This window comes from Bradysia coprophila, unplaced genomic scaffold (assembly GCF_014529535.1).
Source record: "Bradysia coprophila strain Holo2 unplaced genomic scaffold, BU_Bcop_v1 contig_358, whole genome shotgun sequence".
In the NCBI taxonomy this organism is placed as follows: domain Eukaryota; kingdom Metazoa; phylum Arthropoda; class Insecta; order Diptera; family Sciaridae; genus Bradysia; species Bradysia coprophila.
Genome location: NW_023503616.1, coordinates 6,609,406 through 6,630,148, shown reverse-complemented (window position 1 = coordinate 6,630,148; position 20,743 = coordinate 6,609,406). Strand labels below are relative to the sequence as shown.

Here is a 20,743-nt window from a genome sequence, read left to right as displayed (position 1 = left end):
TTTTGTTTGAACACGGAGTCCGATTTTCAATTTTAGTTTTCATCAACGCACTTCAAGCATGAGTGGTACTCTAAATGAGGTACTGAATCTTGACGGTGTGTTACACATCTGTAAAACACTGTTAAAAACAATTTCGTACAAAATAGTACTCTATTTGGCAGCTGTCTAAGTGCGTTGTTTTCATTCATAAATTATTGACAGTCGACCTTGAGACCAGTTGAAAATTAAGTCGGGTTACGTACCGTATAATAAAAATGATCTATCTTTCTCACTCTAAGACTGTTAAGTTGAATTCACAGTCGTCCGTTTTGCCTCCGTTTAGCTATCCGTTTAAGTGATTTTTCTATTGTTTAGATGACTTTTACATTGTTTTGATTCCAACCAACTGTCAACAAATGGAAAACGAAGGTAACACGGCTGGAAAACGGATCACTGTGAATTCAACTTTGTGATGAGAAATAATGAAATATAATTCAGATCACTTATTTAACTTGCCTTGACACTCCACAGGTCTATAACAGGAATCCTGGCCCTACTGTTATCTAATCAGATGCGTAAAAGTTTTAGAGGGCTTGAAACTTTTTAGGTGGATCCTATAACTGTCCTAAAGATAATTTTTTTTTTGTTTAGGAAATTTCCTATTCGAATTAATAACAGTAGTCTGTTTACCAATTTCACCAAGGTTTTTGAAATTTTTTTAAGTAAACTTTGTGCAAGGCGGAACGTAGACTTCTGCTGGTGTATAATTTAATTGTGGGATTTACCAGTTACTTGAAAAGAGACCGAGGAGTTCCTGTGTTATTACGAAAAAACACAACTTTTATTTTTGAGCGCTATGGTTGCTAGATAGCTGCCTCCTCTTCTAGAACCTAAGTCTCTGGTGTTTCAGTTTATCTCAGCCGTTATACATAGTAGTCGTACACAAGAAATCTAAGACATCCCAAATTAGTGTCAAATCAATTTGTTCTAAGCACGACTAGTATTTCAATAATTTTCTTTAGTTCCATTCTTAAGTTGTTAAGTTTTTAACACAGATGAGTGACGACGGAAACATACACTAGACCCGACCCTCACAAAAGTCCTCTGGAAACAAGAAGTAAGCTTCAAACCGTGGCCTTGAGAAAATGAAATCCAGGCGATCACTTGGTCTATTTGATGTATTTTGTATGTATTTCAGTTCTGAGCAGTGAAAGAAAAGTTTAAAAACTAAAAAAATTTGTTAATTAATTTATTTCGTTACATTAACATGATAAAAATAAATTATTCTCTTGTCACTACATAACATTACAAATCTTATGTCTACGATAAGAAAACGAAAACAAAACAACAACTAAATTGAGGAACGATTAGAACATCTTCTGTATTACAATAATAACGAAAAAATACGAAAATATAAGCAAACATTTTACGTCTATGTTTTATATCATTCTTTACACTTAAGAGAGCTCCCTAAATATAATTTAAAAAAAAAAAATTAACTCAATGATGTGGGTCAGATCTTTGTAAATAAAAGGGAAAAAAATATTTAATCTCAAAACTGCGATGTTATCAAAATTGATTTTTATTTTGACTGTTTGTAAAGTTAAATTAACATAAAAACAATTAAAAAGTCTACACACTTCATTGATTTATTATTATTATTTCTGTAAAAAATTAACCTAAACCGACAGATAACATATTCCGTTAAATTACATATCACAATGATGTGGAGAACGTGGAAGCAGTTCTCCTTGAATGGAAGGGTTTTTTCTTATTACATTTTACCAGTTTTAATAGTGTAAAAGGACATCATCCAATTGAAAACATTAAACTTTCACAGATGTCACCAGTATAGTTATCGAATCTTTTACTTCCTTTGATGATAGCAGTTTCAAACAATCTTTTACGTCATCAGTTTTAACATGCATAAGAAACTGGGGTCTGCGAAAGAATGATAATCCTTTTTACAAAATACGCGCATTCACATGAATGCGCAGAACGATACGATACTAGAATGCTGTATACCGCTGCGGAGATAGCGTCAATCGCCATTTTATTAGATGCGCGTAGACCTCCTATGATGAGGTGAATTTTGTATATGAGTGTCTCTATTGAATTGACGCTACCTCCCCGTATATAGCGTTGCCTAGAAAGACTTCGTTCCTTAATTGTTAAAACGCAAGCTGGTATTCGTTTTATTAGTTTTGTCTTGTCTACAACAAACTCTTTACATTTGTGGCCCTCCTTCTACCAGCTCTTAGAATATGTCTTAACCGATAGAACCTTTTTTGGGTGTTCACAATCACATGCATCAACCAAGTTAGTTGGCAGTAGTGGTATGCAAAAGAAATGTGTTCTAAAATGTGAATGCTTGAATTAATTCGATTGCAGCTAATAGCTTAGCCCTTGTCTATAATTAAGTCAATTTTCTTCTTGTTCTTACAATTTTCGTCTAGTCAGATCTAAACCTTCACCACAATTTGTATAACACGAAGGTCCTTGGCAATATAGGCATTTTGAAGACTATGAATGCGACTCTTAGCATCGACTTTACTTCACTTTAATATTGACTCTGACCAATAAACTGTATGATAGAAAAATATGTGCACAGTGATAGAATTTGGTGGTTCCGACAGTACATTAGCCTAAGTGTTTGGTTTATAATTGGTCCTGAGTTATGACTGCAGTAACAGAAAATATTTCCCAAGAATTGAAAGCGTTGGAAATTCTGACAAATTTAATAGCATAATGGGGCTTACAAAGCCGAGAGATCCTATCGACCATAGCTACATGTATATTTCTCAGTCAACTGGGGTGTATGACAACTGGCTACAGACATTAACAAAGGCACATCGTATTCCGTTAAGTTTAAAGCTGACGTTATCGTCTCTAAATTACAGAAATTCGTTGCTAACAGGAAGGCAGCCAAAGTTTCCGATTGAAGGTACAGTTCTTGCAGTTTCGATTCTATGTACGACATGCACTGGTAAGCATTGATACCGGACGTCCACATTGCATGAACGGTTTCCAGCATTGATGATACCAATTGAGACATGCCAATACAGGACCCGTTGGTGTTCGGCAAAACTGTTGTTTGCGAAGACATCAATTTCACATCCCTGTTTATAAAAGAAGAGGAAGAAGTAAGACACATGCAGCATGGAGACAGGGTTAACAATGTTTACCATTTGTCAATGTTGGCTATAATTGCGATATTTTCGGTAGGTGTTTGTTCAATCATTGCACAACGTGATGCCAAGGCCAGATGATTCTTTAATTTGCCTTCCCATTTAGCTGGAGGTGCAATTGTTCCCTGCAAAGTTTTTGAAATAAAATCTGTTAGTACGGTCATGTCAATAATACTGGTTAACTCGTGCGTACAGAAGACTTAATCCTATTGTCATTTTGCAAAGGACAAATGGATAAAGTATCGGACACCACAATGTTTCAAATTTCAAGATAAAATCTGTTATAAGCATTGCGCCTTACCTGCAGTACCATGTCTGATATATAATGATCCGTAACCCCAATGAACAGCGACGGTATAAAGCCGGGACGATGTTGCGATTGCTTTGAGTGGTCATTTTCGTCCTTAACGACGGTGTACTGCGGCATTGGCAATTCGATGAACTGAATCTGTTTCGATGGCTGTAACTTATCGTCGACAGTTTTCGTTTTCGATTTCGTTTCTTTCGATGGCGATGGTGACGATGATGACGACGTGGCATCGGATACCTTCTTGGTATCCATAAACGGTAAATAGTTGTTGTCATCCACCGAAAATTCCAATTCGGTGGCATTCGATGGCGTTTGTAAGATGCGTGATGTATTGCCCGCACAATATTCACATTCGGTATTGTCGTCTTCGCTGGTGCTGCTGGGGAAATTGCTGGTGCTTGGTCCATAAATCAAATTCGATCCTTCTTCCAATTTCAGTCCTTTGTCGATGAAGTCATAGTTGGCTATGTCGATGTTTTTGTTTTTCATGTAATTGGTGGCAATTTGCGGATATTGTTCGAAATTGAATTTTACCCCGGAATGTTTCTTATGCGAACAGGTCTTCTTCATACTCAGACTACGTTCGATTTTCGTTTCAGTTTCGGATTTTTTAATTTCATTGCTGCCGTTGTTTTTCAATCCGATCAACGTGTCATTATCGCCCAGAACGAATACCACACCGGATTGACGACGTGTATTTTCAATACGCTTTTTCGCTATCTCAAAGTGTTGCTCTTCCTCCAAACTAACGGCTTCTTTGTATGGTTCAATACCCCAGGTTAATCGTTCACTGACACCGACACTGTTCGCTGTTATCAAATCCGATAAGCTTGGATGACTCTTCAATTCGGATGGATCATTGTGTTCGTCGTTCTGGCAGTCAACAAACGAAAAGCTTGCCTTCCTTATCAATTTTTGTTTTCGCACGCGATCGCTGTTCTTGGCATTGGTCGATTTGGTGTACAAACTTTTAGATCGTTTCAATTCAGGTACGTCTTGTTCTTTATTGTATACGGAGAAAATGTCCAATTTACCATCGGACAAACAGTTGCCATTGCGCATTTCGATGCCTTTTTCGATGTTTTGCCATTGTTCCACACTCAATCCTTCCTTTACTGGCTCAATGCCCCATAGGAATGTAGACGGATTACGACCTTGACCAATACTATTTGCTGTTATCATATCACTAAGCGTTGGACCAATTATCGATACCTGAGGCGTTGGATTAACACCGACCGAACACTCGGTCGCTTCCTCGACCGTATCCTCACTTTCAGTGCTGTATTCATCCAAACTTCCCACGTTTATCTCTTCATTATCTGGACTTGTAACCAATAATTTGATATGTTCTCCCAGCTGACCTCTGGCTTGGTAATTTTGCATATCTAATTTCTGTTTTGTGTTCATTTCAATGCCCGTGTCCATGAGAAAATTTCCGATTCGCAATTCCTGGCGCACAATTCGCGATTCGCGGAATATTAACACATTGGGGATGTCGTTTTTCTTGAACGCCGATGTCAGACTAGAATTAATTGCTTGATTAGCATTCGCTTCACTTAAACTATTATCACTTAATGCAGTCAAATCTTTTATGCATGTGGGCGTACGTGTTAGACCGGTAGCCTTTTTCAAAATACTCGATTTGCACAACGTAACCGAATCAACAATACTGTTCACATCCACAACTGGATTCGCATATTTATTCACAATGCCATCTACTACCGTCTTTTCGAAAATCTCTGTCCGTACGTCACGTCGGATTTCACCGCAACGAATGAAATAGGTGAGCACATTTAACACTTTTTCCACGAACTTTGTTTCGTTTCCACATACGATTGTCTTTGATATTTTCGGTGGACTGCCAATAGCGCCGTACAGATCACCCATCTGCGCCCACAGAGCGTTATATGGATGATATTTCGATATTTCAGACATTTTATCCTTTTCTTCCTTGGCAATGGCCTCGGCAACATTCTTCGACGACGTGGAATAATTTGATATTGGTGCCACAGTGCACACCCAGCCAAGATGATGTGTGAGAATTGCGGTAAGAAGTTTACTTACAAAACTATGCGAACAAAGAAAAGAAAAGGAGAATGGTTACATATTGATGGTGCAGTCAATGTGACGTATTTGATTCATTTACAAATTAGTATCTTTGGTATCGGCTGAATTCAGCAACCAGCATAGCTCATTCATGAAATTGTGCGCTAAACTTGATGGATCATTCGAGTATCCACAGCTTAATGCCAGCCAAATTGGTTCGATTAGTCTGGGTGCGGTGAACAAGTCAGTTATCCATTCGGTTGCTGAAAACCAGGCGTGAAGCAGCATTACCTAAATGAATTTTAGTTTTCCAAATTAACCAATGAACGTCATTTTAAACTGCCAAGAGCTCAACATACCTGACCATTCCGTTTGGAATTAATCCAAGCATTTTCAGCAGCCGCTCTCAATCGACACATCATCGATTCTAGTAGTGCAATGTGCTCGGAACAAAAGAGTTGCATTTCCTTTTCAACCGACTCCGACATGGTTATACAAACTGCCAAACCGATTTTGGCCCGTCGAAGCGTCGAACGGACGCTTGAATGATGATTCCGAAACATGTCTCCACTGGCACCTTTCCTTCGCATCATTTCCGGATTGCTGCGACTTTCCACTTGTTCGCTACTTCTGCGCGCCTTAACAATATAACCTTCACTTCCACCCTGAGTAGTTTGTTGACTAGAGTTGTCTCCGATAAATCCAATACAATCACTAACTGATTTTCGGTTTTCAAATGACGTTGACATGTTGCGCAATATTCTACGTTGTAAATTTCCACTACTTCGTCCCGTCGACGAGTCTACCATGGATGAATCGACACTAAATTTTCGCGAGTTTTCACCACGGTCACTGTACATCGACGTCAAACTACTACGTGTTGATGAGTACGGGCAGTATGATGAACACGAAACATTCCATCCGTCGCCACCATATCCAGAATCGCTGTATGCAAAACTGGGACCGCTTTCCGATGTTTCTGAATGTGGCACGTCCAAAGGATTCGTGTGGTACTTTTCACAGCCCAAAACATTCAATTGGTCACTGACACCCACTGACAACGAAAACGAATTTACCGAACTCGTGTCTAGAGAATTCACATCCGTATGGTTAGCGCTATCATTCGACGAATTGGCTAAGAATTGGTTCGGATAAATGGGCGACAGAAACACTTTCGAGCATAGTATTCGAGTGGGGCTGTGCATCCAATGGACCTAAAATTAGCAATAATGAAATGTCGCATCAACGTAGCAAAAAAAGAATATTTTACCTTTAGGGCGGTCCCTCTGTAAGCCATCGCCACCGAACCAAATACCATCTCACCAATGGAATTGTGATCATTTTCGGGTTTCACGTATTTGTAACCAATCCCATCGCTGATTTCGATGTATGATTTATCAGCCGGAGTATTACTTGCTGACAGATTTACTTTCTGTATAGCATTTGAATCGAATAGAAGTTTTCGTCCATTGGATTCAGTTTCTTGGTAAAGTAGAATACGAACTTGTTCGTTTGAGAATGGAAATTGCCTGCAAAAGATAAGTTAGACTTAGAAACGAGAGTTCATGCTCATAAATTCAATTTTATTGTATTGTCTAGGATGTAAAGCACTGAGAAGAATTATTAGCTTAGAGTGTTGTTTAATCATTGTGATCAATTTATCACAATTAGCGACTTCTGACAAATAGAATCGTTGATTATTTTATAAACTTTATTGCAACGAAAAGTAGTCGTGAACTCAAGATAAAAATAAATTGGTTGTTGACAACGATAAACAATTTGTTAATTATGGCAAAACAACCCATCTTACTGTAATCATAAATGATTAAACACACGTGACGTGTGTTTATCATTTTCCTGGTGCAGAGCCCGGTGTTTTATTTTGTGTTTAGTCTACGGTACACCGTATGTATGTCAGGCAATAAACAAACGATAACTAAAGACCAGGTTATTTACTCAAAGTCAAAGATTAAAAAGTAAATCCCTCCTCTGAACCTAGTCCAATATAACAAATTTTCCGACAGTCCACAGACGTCTTATGTAAATACAGAATATCTTTTCCTTTGAATTACGGAATGTCTCATTGCTTGCATAACGTGAACGCTTGTTTATCTAATTTTAATGAAACCATATGACTTCGAAGTAAGCCCCGGCTACCTAAAACTATAAATTACTGATAATGGCAGTTATTCGAAGACTTAGTGTCCATAAATTCTTCAAATTAGAATTTTGCAGACGATTTGGTTCGAAATAAAATAATGTTCCAGTCATTACGGCAAGATAAAAAGACAATGGAAGTTACGCTAAAATTTAATTTTCGGAATCATGCTTTATATGAATCATATGATGTGTAGTGTAATATCAATATTGACGCATCAGACCAAAGCTTGTTTCTAAGAAAATTGAACACCAGTTTTTAATTAAAAGTTTTAACAATTATTTTAGCTCACGTAACTATGACGACAATCCTAATCTAACCACTTGACTTCAAGCAGCAAAACGTTAGACTTTTTGTCTTATTTTATACCGGCTGAAACATTATTGTTTAATTACATTTTTCTCATCATGTCTAGATCGAGGTCTTATTATTATTGTTAGTGATGCTGCAACTTAAGCTAAGGTGGCATTTTCCTTATATTTTTTCAACATCAATCTTTTGTGGTTATAAATTGCATTTGCTCATTTTACCTTGCCATCTTCATGGCTACGTCGACAATAAAATATATTCAAAATTAAGTGTGGGAAAAGCTTGAATTTATACTTATGAGAATTAATGAAGGCAGATTCACACAAAGACGTTTGCATTGTAAAACAACAAATTCGTATGTAAGGATTACTATCAGGTCAACGGACCAGGTCCTCGACCCGAATTTTTTCGATCTGGTTCTGATATGGATTTCCAGGTCGAACAAAAAACCAGATCAGATTTTTATAAATAATAGTCTTTATCAGAAAACTAAATACAGAACATGAATATAGTTGAACATAATACAGTTGAATACAGAAAAGTATTCCAATTATTTCAAAATACGAGATTTCAAGAGTCCAAAAATCCAGGTTGACATGAAAAGCCAGGTCGAAAATCAGATAGGATCAAAAATCCAGGTCGACCTGAAAAACATGTAAAAAAAACCAGATCAGGTACTTTTTTTGACCTGGTTTTATTGGGCACAATCTGATAATGCACCTTACTGTGATCCAATCACGATTCCTAGGAAACATTTTTTTTTTATTTTCTAGAATTTACTACGATTTCTAAAAAATACTATAACCCTCTAAAGTTTCTACAAGTTTTAGAATTTAGAAAACTGTAGCAATATCTTGAAAATTCTAAAATTTCTATGCAATTGAAGCGCCCAGTCAGAGTTACGTTTTAATTTCTAATCCATATTTTAATGTGCAAAACTGAAGTTAATCAGAGTCGGTTCCTAAATTATGCAGAAATAAATATTTTAGATTCGGCTCGGCTTCTTTTTCTAGTCGCAAACTGAACAAAACATTTGCACGTTCAAGAGCACGTACAGCAATTATTCGTCAATTCACTAGCGAATTTTGCGACAAGGATATAATAGAGATGGGTAGAAAAGAGAGATGGATATTGAACTTTGACAGTTACCACTTAACGAAAAACAATTGCTGTACTCCGTCAACGAGGAAAACGTATGTCTAATGGAACTTGTTTTCTATTGGTAGTTCCAATTTTTAAGACGTAATGAGATCCCGTTTGGCACACTCTGTCACGAGAAGCAAGGAAGTACAGACCCATAGAAATTTTGCCATTATTTCTATGTAACTCAATTAAGGAAAAAGAAATTTCGGTCGTTCTATTCACCACAAATATATAATTGCTGCACAATGTTTTCAATTTTAGTCGGCTCTGTGAAATTTTGTTTAATCCGTTAAGTATAACGCTGTCCAGACCGAATGCGAATGAGACATATTTCGGCAGCTTGGCAAAGATCTAATTTATCTTAATAAATGGAATAAGTGCATACGACAGAGATGTATGCTAAACAGAACGAATTAATCCGTTACGAATTAAAGTCTTATAAAATAGTAAATTATTTTGAAATAATAACGACGTAAACTCGCATATTATATACAAGCAAAATAAATGCAAAATGAGTGAACTTCCTTAATCTTTTTGTCGTATGACTTGAATGCATTTGACTTTTATTATGCAAATATATTTAAATATTCCATAGTGACACACATTATATATACATCTCCTACAGAATCATCGGTTCAAATTTATGGAACCATTATAAATAAATCACACTTTTTTATAAATAAAGTCAAACACACAACATAAGAAAACAACGTTGAATATGTGAGTGGTATGTACATGTACAAAATGCGTAGCGTTATACATCAATACTTTGTATATTTTAAATATATTTATTCAATGATTGGTATAAAAGCGTATAATATACATACATACAGCATGTATAACATCATAAAATAGTCACTCGAGTCATGTGAGTTTCTCGTCAGCGCTAGACGTAATTTTGGTTACATACGAACGAGAAAAAAAAATAATTTGAGTGTGAAACTTTACCTTTCTGTTTTTGTTTGTTTAAGATTTGCATATACATTTGTGATGAAGTTGTTTATAGTAAATGCTCATGTGAGTCCCAGTTTAAATAAACTTGAAGTGACTCTCATTTTCTTCATATCATCATCAGCGACACGAATTCGCAGGTAGTCTTCATTACCAGACTATGTGGAGATGTTACCAAGGATTTGTCAATTATTTCGATTGCAGTGTGAACGGAAACAGTTTGCATATGTTAGTCGGTTTTGTGGTATTTGCGAAATACTTCCAAAATTATTGACAATCATAATGTCGACGGTTTTAATCTTTTTTTCATTGAAAAGATAGAACATTTGGGCAAGTCGAGGTCTCACAATATATGATTGAAAGTATGCGGTATTGAAATAGCTTAACATATTAAGAAACCACTAATTGTATCTGATGGACGTAGATTTCAATTTACGAATTGGACGACAAAAACCATTCTGATTTAAAAGTACTTCGTTTCAGGGTTTAAAAAATATCTGCACGTGTGGAAGAAAATTTCCTAATGTGCATCAGTAAATACATCGAAGATTGTTTCCTCTTAAATATATTTATAAGTCCTTTATCACCTTGATGTGATATCTCTTTCTACTCAGTTGTCATTTCAAAAACATTATATTTATGTCGCAGTCACTTACGTCTTAAATATACGTCGCAAAATTTTGGTTATCGTCACAATTGAGACTATTTTAATTACAATTGACCCGTAGCCTTCAATGCTAAATTGAGAAACATAGAATTCGAATTCATTCACAAAATGCATCTGTTTGTTTCGTAATTTATTTTTTTATTTTTTTCATTAAGGCGACAGTCTGATAACAATGAAATCTTGTCTACAGCGAGATATTCAAATTTGTTGTAAGTTACAATAGCTAGCGTCTGATCATAATCTAGACTAGACAGTGGAGACACACGCCTGAGTCTAAATATCAGCATTTTTCCTTAATAGCCAAAATCATCTTGAAAAGTCATTTGATTTAAGTTGTTGAAAATAGTTCATTTATCACTGACCATAAATCTGGTATTTGATTAAACTTTAATTGGACAGCGAGAAGTTTCTGATAAGGAAATATCTCAAAACTTAATCGAAATGTAATAAATTTTGTGTGAAAAGTCTATTGTTTCGTCTAAGTCAAAAATTCATTTCAAAGATAATAAGTGAAAAGAATAGTTGAAATTGATGTTGTTTACCTTAAAATTTCTTGATATTAGGTAATACTGATTCATATGTTTCATGTGTCACGCACGCATTACGATAGCTAAGTGTAAAGTACTGCTCTTATCATTTGCTATCAGTTTTAGCATCTGGAAAATGACCGAAAGATGAACACGTTTCCAACAAAAAACAATAGACTGATTGATGTGAGTCGAATGCTTCATCTCCATACTTTATTTGAGGGGTGATAAATTAGATAAAATTGTGTCCCATCGTTTTTCATATTTACTAGATGGTTTTGTAGTTTGTAACAGAAGCACAGACTTGTATTCTTAAAAGCATGACCGAACTCCTCTTTGCCTTTTGTCACATTCAACGTTCGTACAAGAATCTCATCAATCTTACCTATGTGCAAGGAGCTTTATCAAGAGAGAAATGTAGAAGGAGTATTGTAAGAAACTTGAGATAAGCGGGTTGGCCAACTACTCAAAATAAGTGCTCCATAATTCAAACTCAGAAATTGATAGCCAATTGCCCTAAAATACCAATTGGTCTCCCAATTTAACTACTAATAATTGACAGTAACCTCAATTTGATAAATCTATTTTCTATCAAATAGCCATTCTATTTACCTTCAGTTCTATTCGATCAAATCAAACGATCCGGCAATTGTTTCCTCTAGCTGTTAACCCCACTAATATATTCCTAAAAGCGATAAAGAAGCGTGCGTAAAATTCTTAATTTAGTTTAGGTCGAACGCAATGTATTACGAAACGAATGTCTTGCTTGCTGTTATCTTTACGCACATTCCACCCGAACCAGTAAACTGTAAATTTTATATATGCCATCAATCAATAATGAGAAAAACCAAAATATAATTAAAAGCTCATGTGATTAACGTATAATATTACTTATTTTGACGATGTTGAACGCAAACAAAACAGAAATAATAAAACATCACGTGAAAATGGTGATAAACTATTGCTGATAAAATAATAACAAAAAAAAACATTCAAATATGTGTGTGCGGTGTTTGCTCCGTTGACCTAACATGCAAATTATTATCAGTCAGCGTTTTTTAAAAATTTTATTATAATTTATGAGAATTAAAGTGCCTCTACGAAATTGTACTGATTACTTCAGTTTGATGAAAATAAAAGTGATAAGTTAAGTACGTTTGTTTGTAATTTGATTGTTTACTTGTTACTGAATAATTAAAATCTATTTCCAGATAAGTTTCGTACATACTGTCTAAATCCGATATTACTTAATTAGCACATTAATTCTGAACGAAATGAAAAGAAAAGAAACAATAATCTCTCAACAATCAATCATGCTAAGCTCTACTATAATCGGAACCACTTAGACCTACCTACCTAAAAACATTATCATCCATCAATTATCGATTAATTATAAGTCATATGATTTGTATTTAAGTCGTACACACAACATAAACTGATAATATAATTGTTATATGACTGACGGAGAATGCGTACAACAGGTCTTGTTAATTGAATTTGTGTGTAATGAAATGAAAGCCGTAGGTATGCTTCAAAAATGTGTCGTCACTGTTAATTACTATTGTTCGGTCTAAATATAGAGATATGATAATGAAGGGATATCAGTTGATAAAGCAAGTTTGATTGATTCTGATTTATGCTGTAATCCTTTAATTATTTTATGATTGCATAAATAAGACATGGATTCCAAGTATACGATAAGAGTATAGTTCACATGCTTTAAAGGAATAGGATATATTGAGAAAGCAAATTCAATCGCTACGTAGAGGCAGCGGTAAATAACATCCTGGTCATTACTCACAAACTCAAGCAATTATGTTCGCATGGTTATACTAAGATTTTACGTCGCATTTAATGACAAAATATTTTTCGTTATCGGTCGTTCCTCGCAAATAATTCGCCAGCCATTGAATGACGCGTGTATATTATTAGCATTACTTAGGCTTATTACGATAAGGTCACTAAGTGACTATTCCTGTGATATATTCTACTCGCCGATTAAAATCATTTCGGATTTTAAGAATTTGACAAAATGAAAGTTTGTCCTAGCGTTGAACCTATGGATTGCAATGAATGTAGAATCTTATTGAAGTCACAATGGTGCTGATGTAAGGTGTAGTTTTTTGCTACTAAAAATTACTCATTCAAGAATTTTTTTTGAATGTTCAATATTTGAATGAATTTACGATAAATAGTTTCAGCTGAAAACATCCACCTCTCAACCGAACGATTTGTATTCAAATTAGCAAACCACAAAAATGCTAATTTTCAATTCTTTGCTCAATATAATAATGTGTCGAGAAAAAAAAAATGTTTGTCAAAAACAAGATCTCGTGCTCAAACGAGTTTGTTTAGTTGAAACTGTTTCAGTTTCATCGGTATGATGATGACAGTTACTAAAATAATCACATGATTTGAAGACATATACGTCTATACAATTCACAATTTTAATGTCCATATTTTCGTGCATTTTTGTGTGTAAGCTGTGTAAATATCGGTGTTCTCTCTTCTTTATGGATCCACAAAAAGATGTTATCAATTATTTATTTAATATTTAAGGCGTTTCGTTTTTTTTTTTGTAAACAAGGTCTGTGTTTCAATTCAAACGACCGGTCGTTTTAGGTATTCGTTCATTATATTCATATTTACAACAGAAGTTTGAGTAATTTCAAGTCTCGTGACAAACAAATTTAAAAAAAAAAGTTGAAAATATAACTTGTGGTGCTAATAAATTATTATAGCAAATTGCAAGGTGCTTCAAATATTTGCGTAAGATATTGAATTTGTTTTTTGGTTTCGTTATCGACGTCATTCCTACCTTTGTGATCCATCTCGTTGACCATAATGCCGTAACAAAATTCCGAGTAGATTTGTAATTGAAGTTATATACAAACTGGACGAATCATCAATTAATTTCGAAAGTATTTGTACTATATCTTATCCTTTGTTGCTATGGAAAATTGTTGCTGGTAAAATTTTTCGATTGAGAAACCACCAGTCAAAGTTTGTCCCAACCCAACAGTTCCGAAAATGCCAATTTTTATATCTAATCAAATTTAGATTCGATCGGAAAACCACTAGTCGAGACAGCTCTTACAAAAAGTGAATTTTTTTTATCTTTTGTATAGAGTAAATGTACAGAATGAATTACTTCTGCAGAATTTGTCTAGCATTTCAAACAAACTTTTTTACTTCATTTGGTTACCACTACGTACCTGTGTGGTATAGAGAACACTTGACACAGCTAATTGCTTGCTTATTTTTATCTTATATTTAGCTGTCGACAATAAATGACTAGTCGTTCCTGAAAGGTTATCAATTTACCACGATTATTTCACTGTTCATTTCAAGGTGGCGCACGGGAAATCAAAATCGGATTTTCAAAGCAATTTTTTATGTTCGCAGTGACGTTCTCTCGGTCTATGTTTAAGTAAAACAAATCAAATAATAGTCATATCCAATCAAATATTTGAAAAGAAATGAAGCGTTTAGTCCATTTAACATTGTCCGACCAATTGGTCATCAATTTCATTCTCAAAACAAATGATTAGCACGACGACACACGAATTGATTACAAGCGTTCATAAACCTTAACGTCAATAATGAACATCACATTTTTGTTGTTGAAATAATCACTACCTAAAGGTAAGGCGGTGTGACTTAGCTAATATAGACGACAAGACGCTAATGACAAGTTTCAACAATGGAAATTTTTTGAGATTTATTTTGACAAATTAAAATTTATAATGACAGCGACAGTACGTTCTTTATTAATAAATATTATTTGATGACATAAGTGTGTCTCATAGTAACGAGAGGAAGGCGGATGTGATCAGGTCGTATTCGTTTATTCATAGGCAACATTGAGAAATCGAACGAAACATTACAGCAGAAGCCTTTCACAATCACAATCAAATGCAAAATTTGTGACACTGCAACAAAAAATTAAATCTTCATATCAATCCGATATTCAAAGCAAAATTAATTCGAAAGTACTCGCTAATCTCAGCTCAAAGATGCAAATGTCTGACTTCAGTTTCCTGCAATAGTACATATATCATGCAATAGTAAAGAAACAAAACTGTAATCAATAAACATTTCGTACAATTTTTACATTAAATGTGAACATATTTGGAAGAAACCAAATTAACGAAGTGGAATACTAATTTGTGGAAAATTTTTTCAAAAGCGGAATAATTAAAAAAGTTTCAACTTAGGAAAGACATTCACGAGGGGAATAAATTATAACAACAAGCGTTCGATGTTAATGGTAGATAAACAGAGGAAACAGTAATTTTTCACACTTAATAAGTAGCGGAAAAACTCGAATAGCTCGGAACACCGTAACAGTTACAATACCCTTTGAAACGTACATACCTTCCTCTACTCAGCTGATGTTTTAACGTTTCGACATAAATACTTTTAAATGGAACTAATCAAGAAATGTTACGTACATTACGCGAGGGCTACGAAAAGACTGCTTCTAAATTTGTTGTTTTGGGTGGCCTGATATGTGGTTTGGAGAACGTGCAGAATGTGAACCAAACAATAATTTGCAAGCAATGTGTAAGATATCTCACTCGAAAAACAATTGGTAAATGTTTGTTAACCAAAAGAACTGGTACGTTTCTTGATCGTGGCAATGAGAAATTACTGGATCGATAAAAGAGTAACTTTCAACCAGTAACTTTACAATTGGTAACGTTTATATCACGGACAAGTAAGAATCCTACCTCACGTTTTTGAGTGCAGTCAACGAAACAGATAATAAAATGACGAGCCCTCTAATTGCCGTTTTAACTTTCTGGCTCGGATGGGCAAACTGCAAACAAAATTGACCATATCTATCATTTGTCGGATATGCTAGCTTGAGGTAATATTGCATTTTCACTGCTACAACTAGTCAAGTAAAGTACGCTCTTCCGCATGCTAGCACGTAAAGTTGATCTTTTGAAATACACTAACTACAGCGTGTTCTCAATTTGATCATAATGACATGCCTTTGTGATATTTGGCCGATAAAAACAAAATTCTTTCTGTAATGTTAGCGTTTCGACTGACTTCATCTAATGTAATTCAATTAAAAAATAACTTTCATCGACAAAGACATAATTATTTATTGAAAAGTTATTTGTTTACAACTTCTGTGGCAAATATCTAGCTTTTGAACTTGAATAACATCTATATTGATGGAAATGGACATTTATATATATGAAATTAATACACACACACAAACGTAACCTTTAATATAAAATCACCTTTAGTTAGTTAAATAGTTTAAAATCACCTTTAATCATTCAAGATTTTGCATTCATACTTAACCGAAGCCGAAAACGACTTTTCATTTTTGAATACATTTATACATCATAGTCTAGATACACGTATATAAATAACGACGTTCAATATAAATATTCTATGAGAAAAAAAAAATCTGGTGAGTAATTCTCACGTGCTTTCCTCTGTTTGCATATAACATATAGCCATAGCGTATCTATATCTTTATAGTTAGTCGGTAGACGAATGTTTTATAATACAAAATTAAATACATTTCATACGAAAATAGTGATACGCAACGTACTGACTACAGTTGATAGAGTTCAGCTTTGAAATAAATGTTGTAGATGAATGTAGGTATAAATTGGAACGAGATTGATGTCGTATATTTGGCTGAAATGTGTAATGGACGTAATATTTTCGAATTCTTGTATTATGGTGACTAAAATTAAATACGCTAAACGTTAATCATACTAAAGGAGTTGCATACTTCTAATTAATTAACTTTTTTACTTGACAAACGGATGGCAACCTACTGGCGTGATATTCCGAAATGAATTTTCTAATACTTTTCTCTGTTTCCATTCTACAGTCACTTCGTTTTTGAAGCAAGCAGTAACCCATTGCCAAATAATTAAATTTTTACGGGCGGATTTTAGTCAAATATAATGTCAGCTTGCATGATCTCACGACTCCTGAACAGTTATTAATATTCAATTGGCCCAGTATCGCGTAACAAGATAAGAATTTGGAAAAAGGCTACGAAGCAAACAGTTTTCCAAATTCTTATCGCGTAGCACCGATTAAAATATTAATTACTTTTCTGAAGTGCTGAAACCTTGCGCTATACGCTAACATTATATTTTTCTAAAATCCATCGAGTGAGAATCTAATTATTTTTCTGTTGACATTATACCCCAAGGTGTACGGTGTACCTAATCGGATGTGCCGTGGCACCAAAGTTCGATAAAAACGTCATATCCTCTTTTCGTTAAAAAGAAAAAAATGGAATAGAAACTCGGGCCATCTGTTTTGAGATAGCGAAAATATTTTGTGAAACACAAGTAAATCACAGAATAGAGAAACGTCATGTCTTAATATCACTTCAGATTCTACTTGATAGGTATTTTGGGTTCAATATCACGTAATGTCTTGTAATTCTTTTGTTTTACTATTACTATATTCAAGAGCCCTAGCCAGATATATTCAAATCAACAGATGATTGAGGTTCACCTTCTGATTTCATGTTTAGATAGACAGAAAATATTTCATAATATGCCAGTTCTGTCAAGGTATGGTAGTAATGTCAAATGAATTATAAGTTCAATTAAGATAAAAAGAGCTACCTGTCTTTTATTTCTTACATTATCAATTCCAATAAATTGTGTTCTGCAAATCATGTGATTCGCTCTCTACACCTGCTATTTGTCGAGTTTTGACTAAAATGAGACTTTCGTGCTATATATTAAAATGAGAGATGTACGACATAGAGACTTAAGACGTTCAAAAGCTATCTTTAACACTCCGTTTAGCACTCCATTAAGAATTGCTATTGGTTGAAATGGTCGTCTGATAAACTGTTACTAATACGAATCGCTCACGAAGTGAAACTGTAACTGCGTTGCGTAGCTTCTGATGCCGTTGGTACTTTTCAAACGAGAAACGTTTGTGATGTTTCATTGTGAAGCATCTAAGGGATATTCTGATGAAATAATTTTATTTAACTTAATGTAGAAGATTGTAGCAATATGCTTCATAAATAGATTCGGACGAAATCAAAACGATCGTCACCATAGTGGAACCAAAAAAAAAATGATTAGCGCAACACATAGACCGATAGAACCATTTTATAAATATACTTTAATTATCAACTATTTTAAGATTGAGAAACTTGTACGAAGTACGCAGTGTAATGGATTTTATTTTCGAGTTATACAGTTAATAAAACACGTCTAATTAGACTTATAAATGAGGGTTGTGACGGTCTGAGTAGCTGACAAAAACTCTCAATAAAACAAGGGCTGATAGATTACGTCGATTATATCTTATAGTACTTATGTAAATTCAATAATATTTGGAGATGAAATACAATTCAAACTACAGGTGTTTCAATGTCGGTCAATCATTATCATCATTCTAACTATATTAAGAGAAAGATTCGTTCTGTTTCAGGCATGTGGATATTATGACTTACCCTGCATTGGGTTGACGGCCTGTTGAACTCGTACTTTTCCGCTTATGTGATGAAAATATTTTATTGAACAGAGCCATTTTTATATTTGTGCGTTTTCTTATTAGCAACTTGTTGTTGATTATTACAGCTCAACACTGATACGACATTAATACAATACACAAAATAAATCCACCGTTCACGTTCACAACACATCATGTGCTCTTGCGTGGTGTATTTTTGTTTTATCACTTATATATAACCCAATGTTATATTTTGTAAATTTTTTATTGCAAATATTTTTGTCATATCACACAATTTGATGTTTTTTCCCTTCTTTGAAAAAATTTTCCAACGAAAATTATTTTAGATAAAATTAAAAAAAGATTTTCAAACCAACTCTGTACCGTCTGTACCGATTAAGCAAAAGAAATATAGGTCCCGCATTCACACTGTTTCGGTACGTATGAACAAAAAAAAAACTGCTCTCACTTGCGAACAACTAAATACGCTATACCATCCGAGCGGTGCAAATCTTTTCTCAACCAACTTCCTGCAGTAACTAAACGATTTCGCCAATTATTCGTTACAATATCGGTTAACTTTTCGCGATGTAAACATATTATTACAGCTTGTTATGAATGTATACGTATAATATAATATGCGAACGCACCACCAATGTCCATTCAACAAATCAAACATTTGTGTTGGTTGTATATATTTCTTTTTTCTTTAAACATTCAATTGCTAAGGAAACGTAATAAGCCAAAAGAAATACAAGGATGATATGTTCGTACAAATATAAATTTGTCAAATATTAGAGAGAAAAAAAGTCACGAATTGGAATCAAATATACTCGTGGTAAATATATGTGTATACAGACATGTATATCACATAGGTATTTATTGTTCAGATTCGCTTGAAATGAAGCAAACAAAACGTTAATTCATTGAATACATTACGTACAACAACATTAACTAACACAAGCTTGAATCACGTGTGCGATATTTTGGTCATATGACTCGGCTAACATGTATAGCTATATAGATAGCTATAGCAGTGAGCTGTTATATCGCTGTTGAAATAAGCAAATTAAAATGCTTTTTTGTTCATTATATGCATTCAAATATATACACACTTTAGGTGGTTCTCTCTAAAGATTTCTTCGGCAACTCCAAATGGGCTTACACATTCAAGTTGTGTTTTGTTTAAGAAGTGTAAATAAAGTGAATGAATGCTAGGAGATTAATCGTCGTTGTATGTAGGTTGGAAACGAAAATAATCAAATTAATTTGAAGCAATTAATTACATCAATAGGAGTAATCTGTGCGGATGTGATAGATGCGAATAGGTTTTTGTAGCGATACGAAAAATTGTAATGAACTGCGAACCTTTAAAAATAGTATCTCCCCGCACGAAATCTTAGATGTCGTTTTTTTTTATCACTCTCAGTGATTCTCGAAAATATGACTTTGATTCAACAATAACAAGCGAGCGATAATTCACATAGTTTCCCGCGTTTTCCTTTGCTTTGTCGGTACTTTTGGTGTTGTTAATCTGTTTCAACTACCTTTGATTTGATTTGACGCTTATCTTCAACTTTTCATTCTATTAAAATGTTCACCGATATGAAAGAACAATAACCGTAAATTGTCACTTAAAATAATCAGCTATATCACATCACTCTTCTTCTTCTTCTTCTTTGCAAATTCATTTTTCTTTTTTCCGTACAAAAACAACTGAAACTGTCACACACATTTAATCAAAGCCGATATATATGGATGAAAGCTGTTGAAGCTGTTCCAACTTTATGCATTGGTTTCTCTTGTATTACTGACGAAAAATGTCGAAAACGATTTCTTTACTTGCGCTTAGCCGAATAAAACTAATGAAACTGAGTTTCTTTGGGTTTTGTTTTGATGTTCTTGGGGGTTATCAGATGTACGCATATTGTTAAAACACGCGATTGCGTTCACATGGTTTATGTACATGCATTAGAGGAAACGAAAACTTTTTCTTTG

General features: G+C 34.3%; 1 protein-coding gene across 1 annotated transcript; it reads right to left on the bottom strand.

Annotated features, from left to right (window-relative positions):
* Nucleotides 1–1,750: 1,750 nt before the first annotated feature.
* On the bottom strand, nucleotides 1,751–20,613 carry LOC119081211 (folliculin-interacting protein 2). Its single transcript, XM_037189931.1, has 8 exons — nucleotides 20,293–20,613; nucleotides 18,747–19,058; nucleotides 6,794–7,052; nucleotides 5,883–6,737; nucleotides 5,624–5,814; nucleotides 3,469–5,545; nucleotides 3,165–3,292; nucleotides 1,751–3,098 (listed from the first exon to the last, which is right to left on the bottom strand). The coding sequence occupies exons 2-8, from the start codon at nucleotides 18,821–18,823 to the stop codon at nucleotides 2,753–2,755; spliced, it is 3,933 nt and encodes a 1,310-aa protein (XP_037045826.1). The 5' UTR covers nucleotides 18,824–19,058; nucleotides 20,293–20,613; the 3' UTR covers nucleotides 1,751–2,752.
* Nucleotides 20,614–20,743: the final 130 nt, after the last annotated feature.

Excerpts from the sequence above, each read along its gene's own strand:
- LOC119081211 (XM_037189931.1), bottom strand. The coding sequence starts at position 18,823 with ATGGCTCTGTTCAATAAAATATTTTCATCACATAAGCGGAAAAGTACG. Across the intron at positions 7,053-18,746 it reads GGCCGTCAACCCAATGCAGG|GCAATTTCCATTCTCAAACG; the intron begins GTAAGTCATAAT and ends TATCTTTTGCAG. Across the intron at positions 6,738-6,793 it reads ACAGAGGGACCGCCCTAAAG|GTCCATTGGATGCACAGCCC; the intron begins GTAAAATATTCT and ends TGCTAATTTTAG.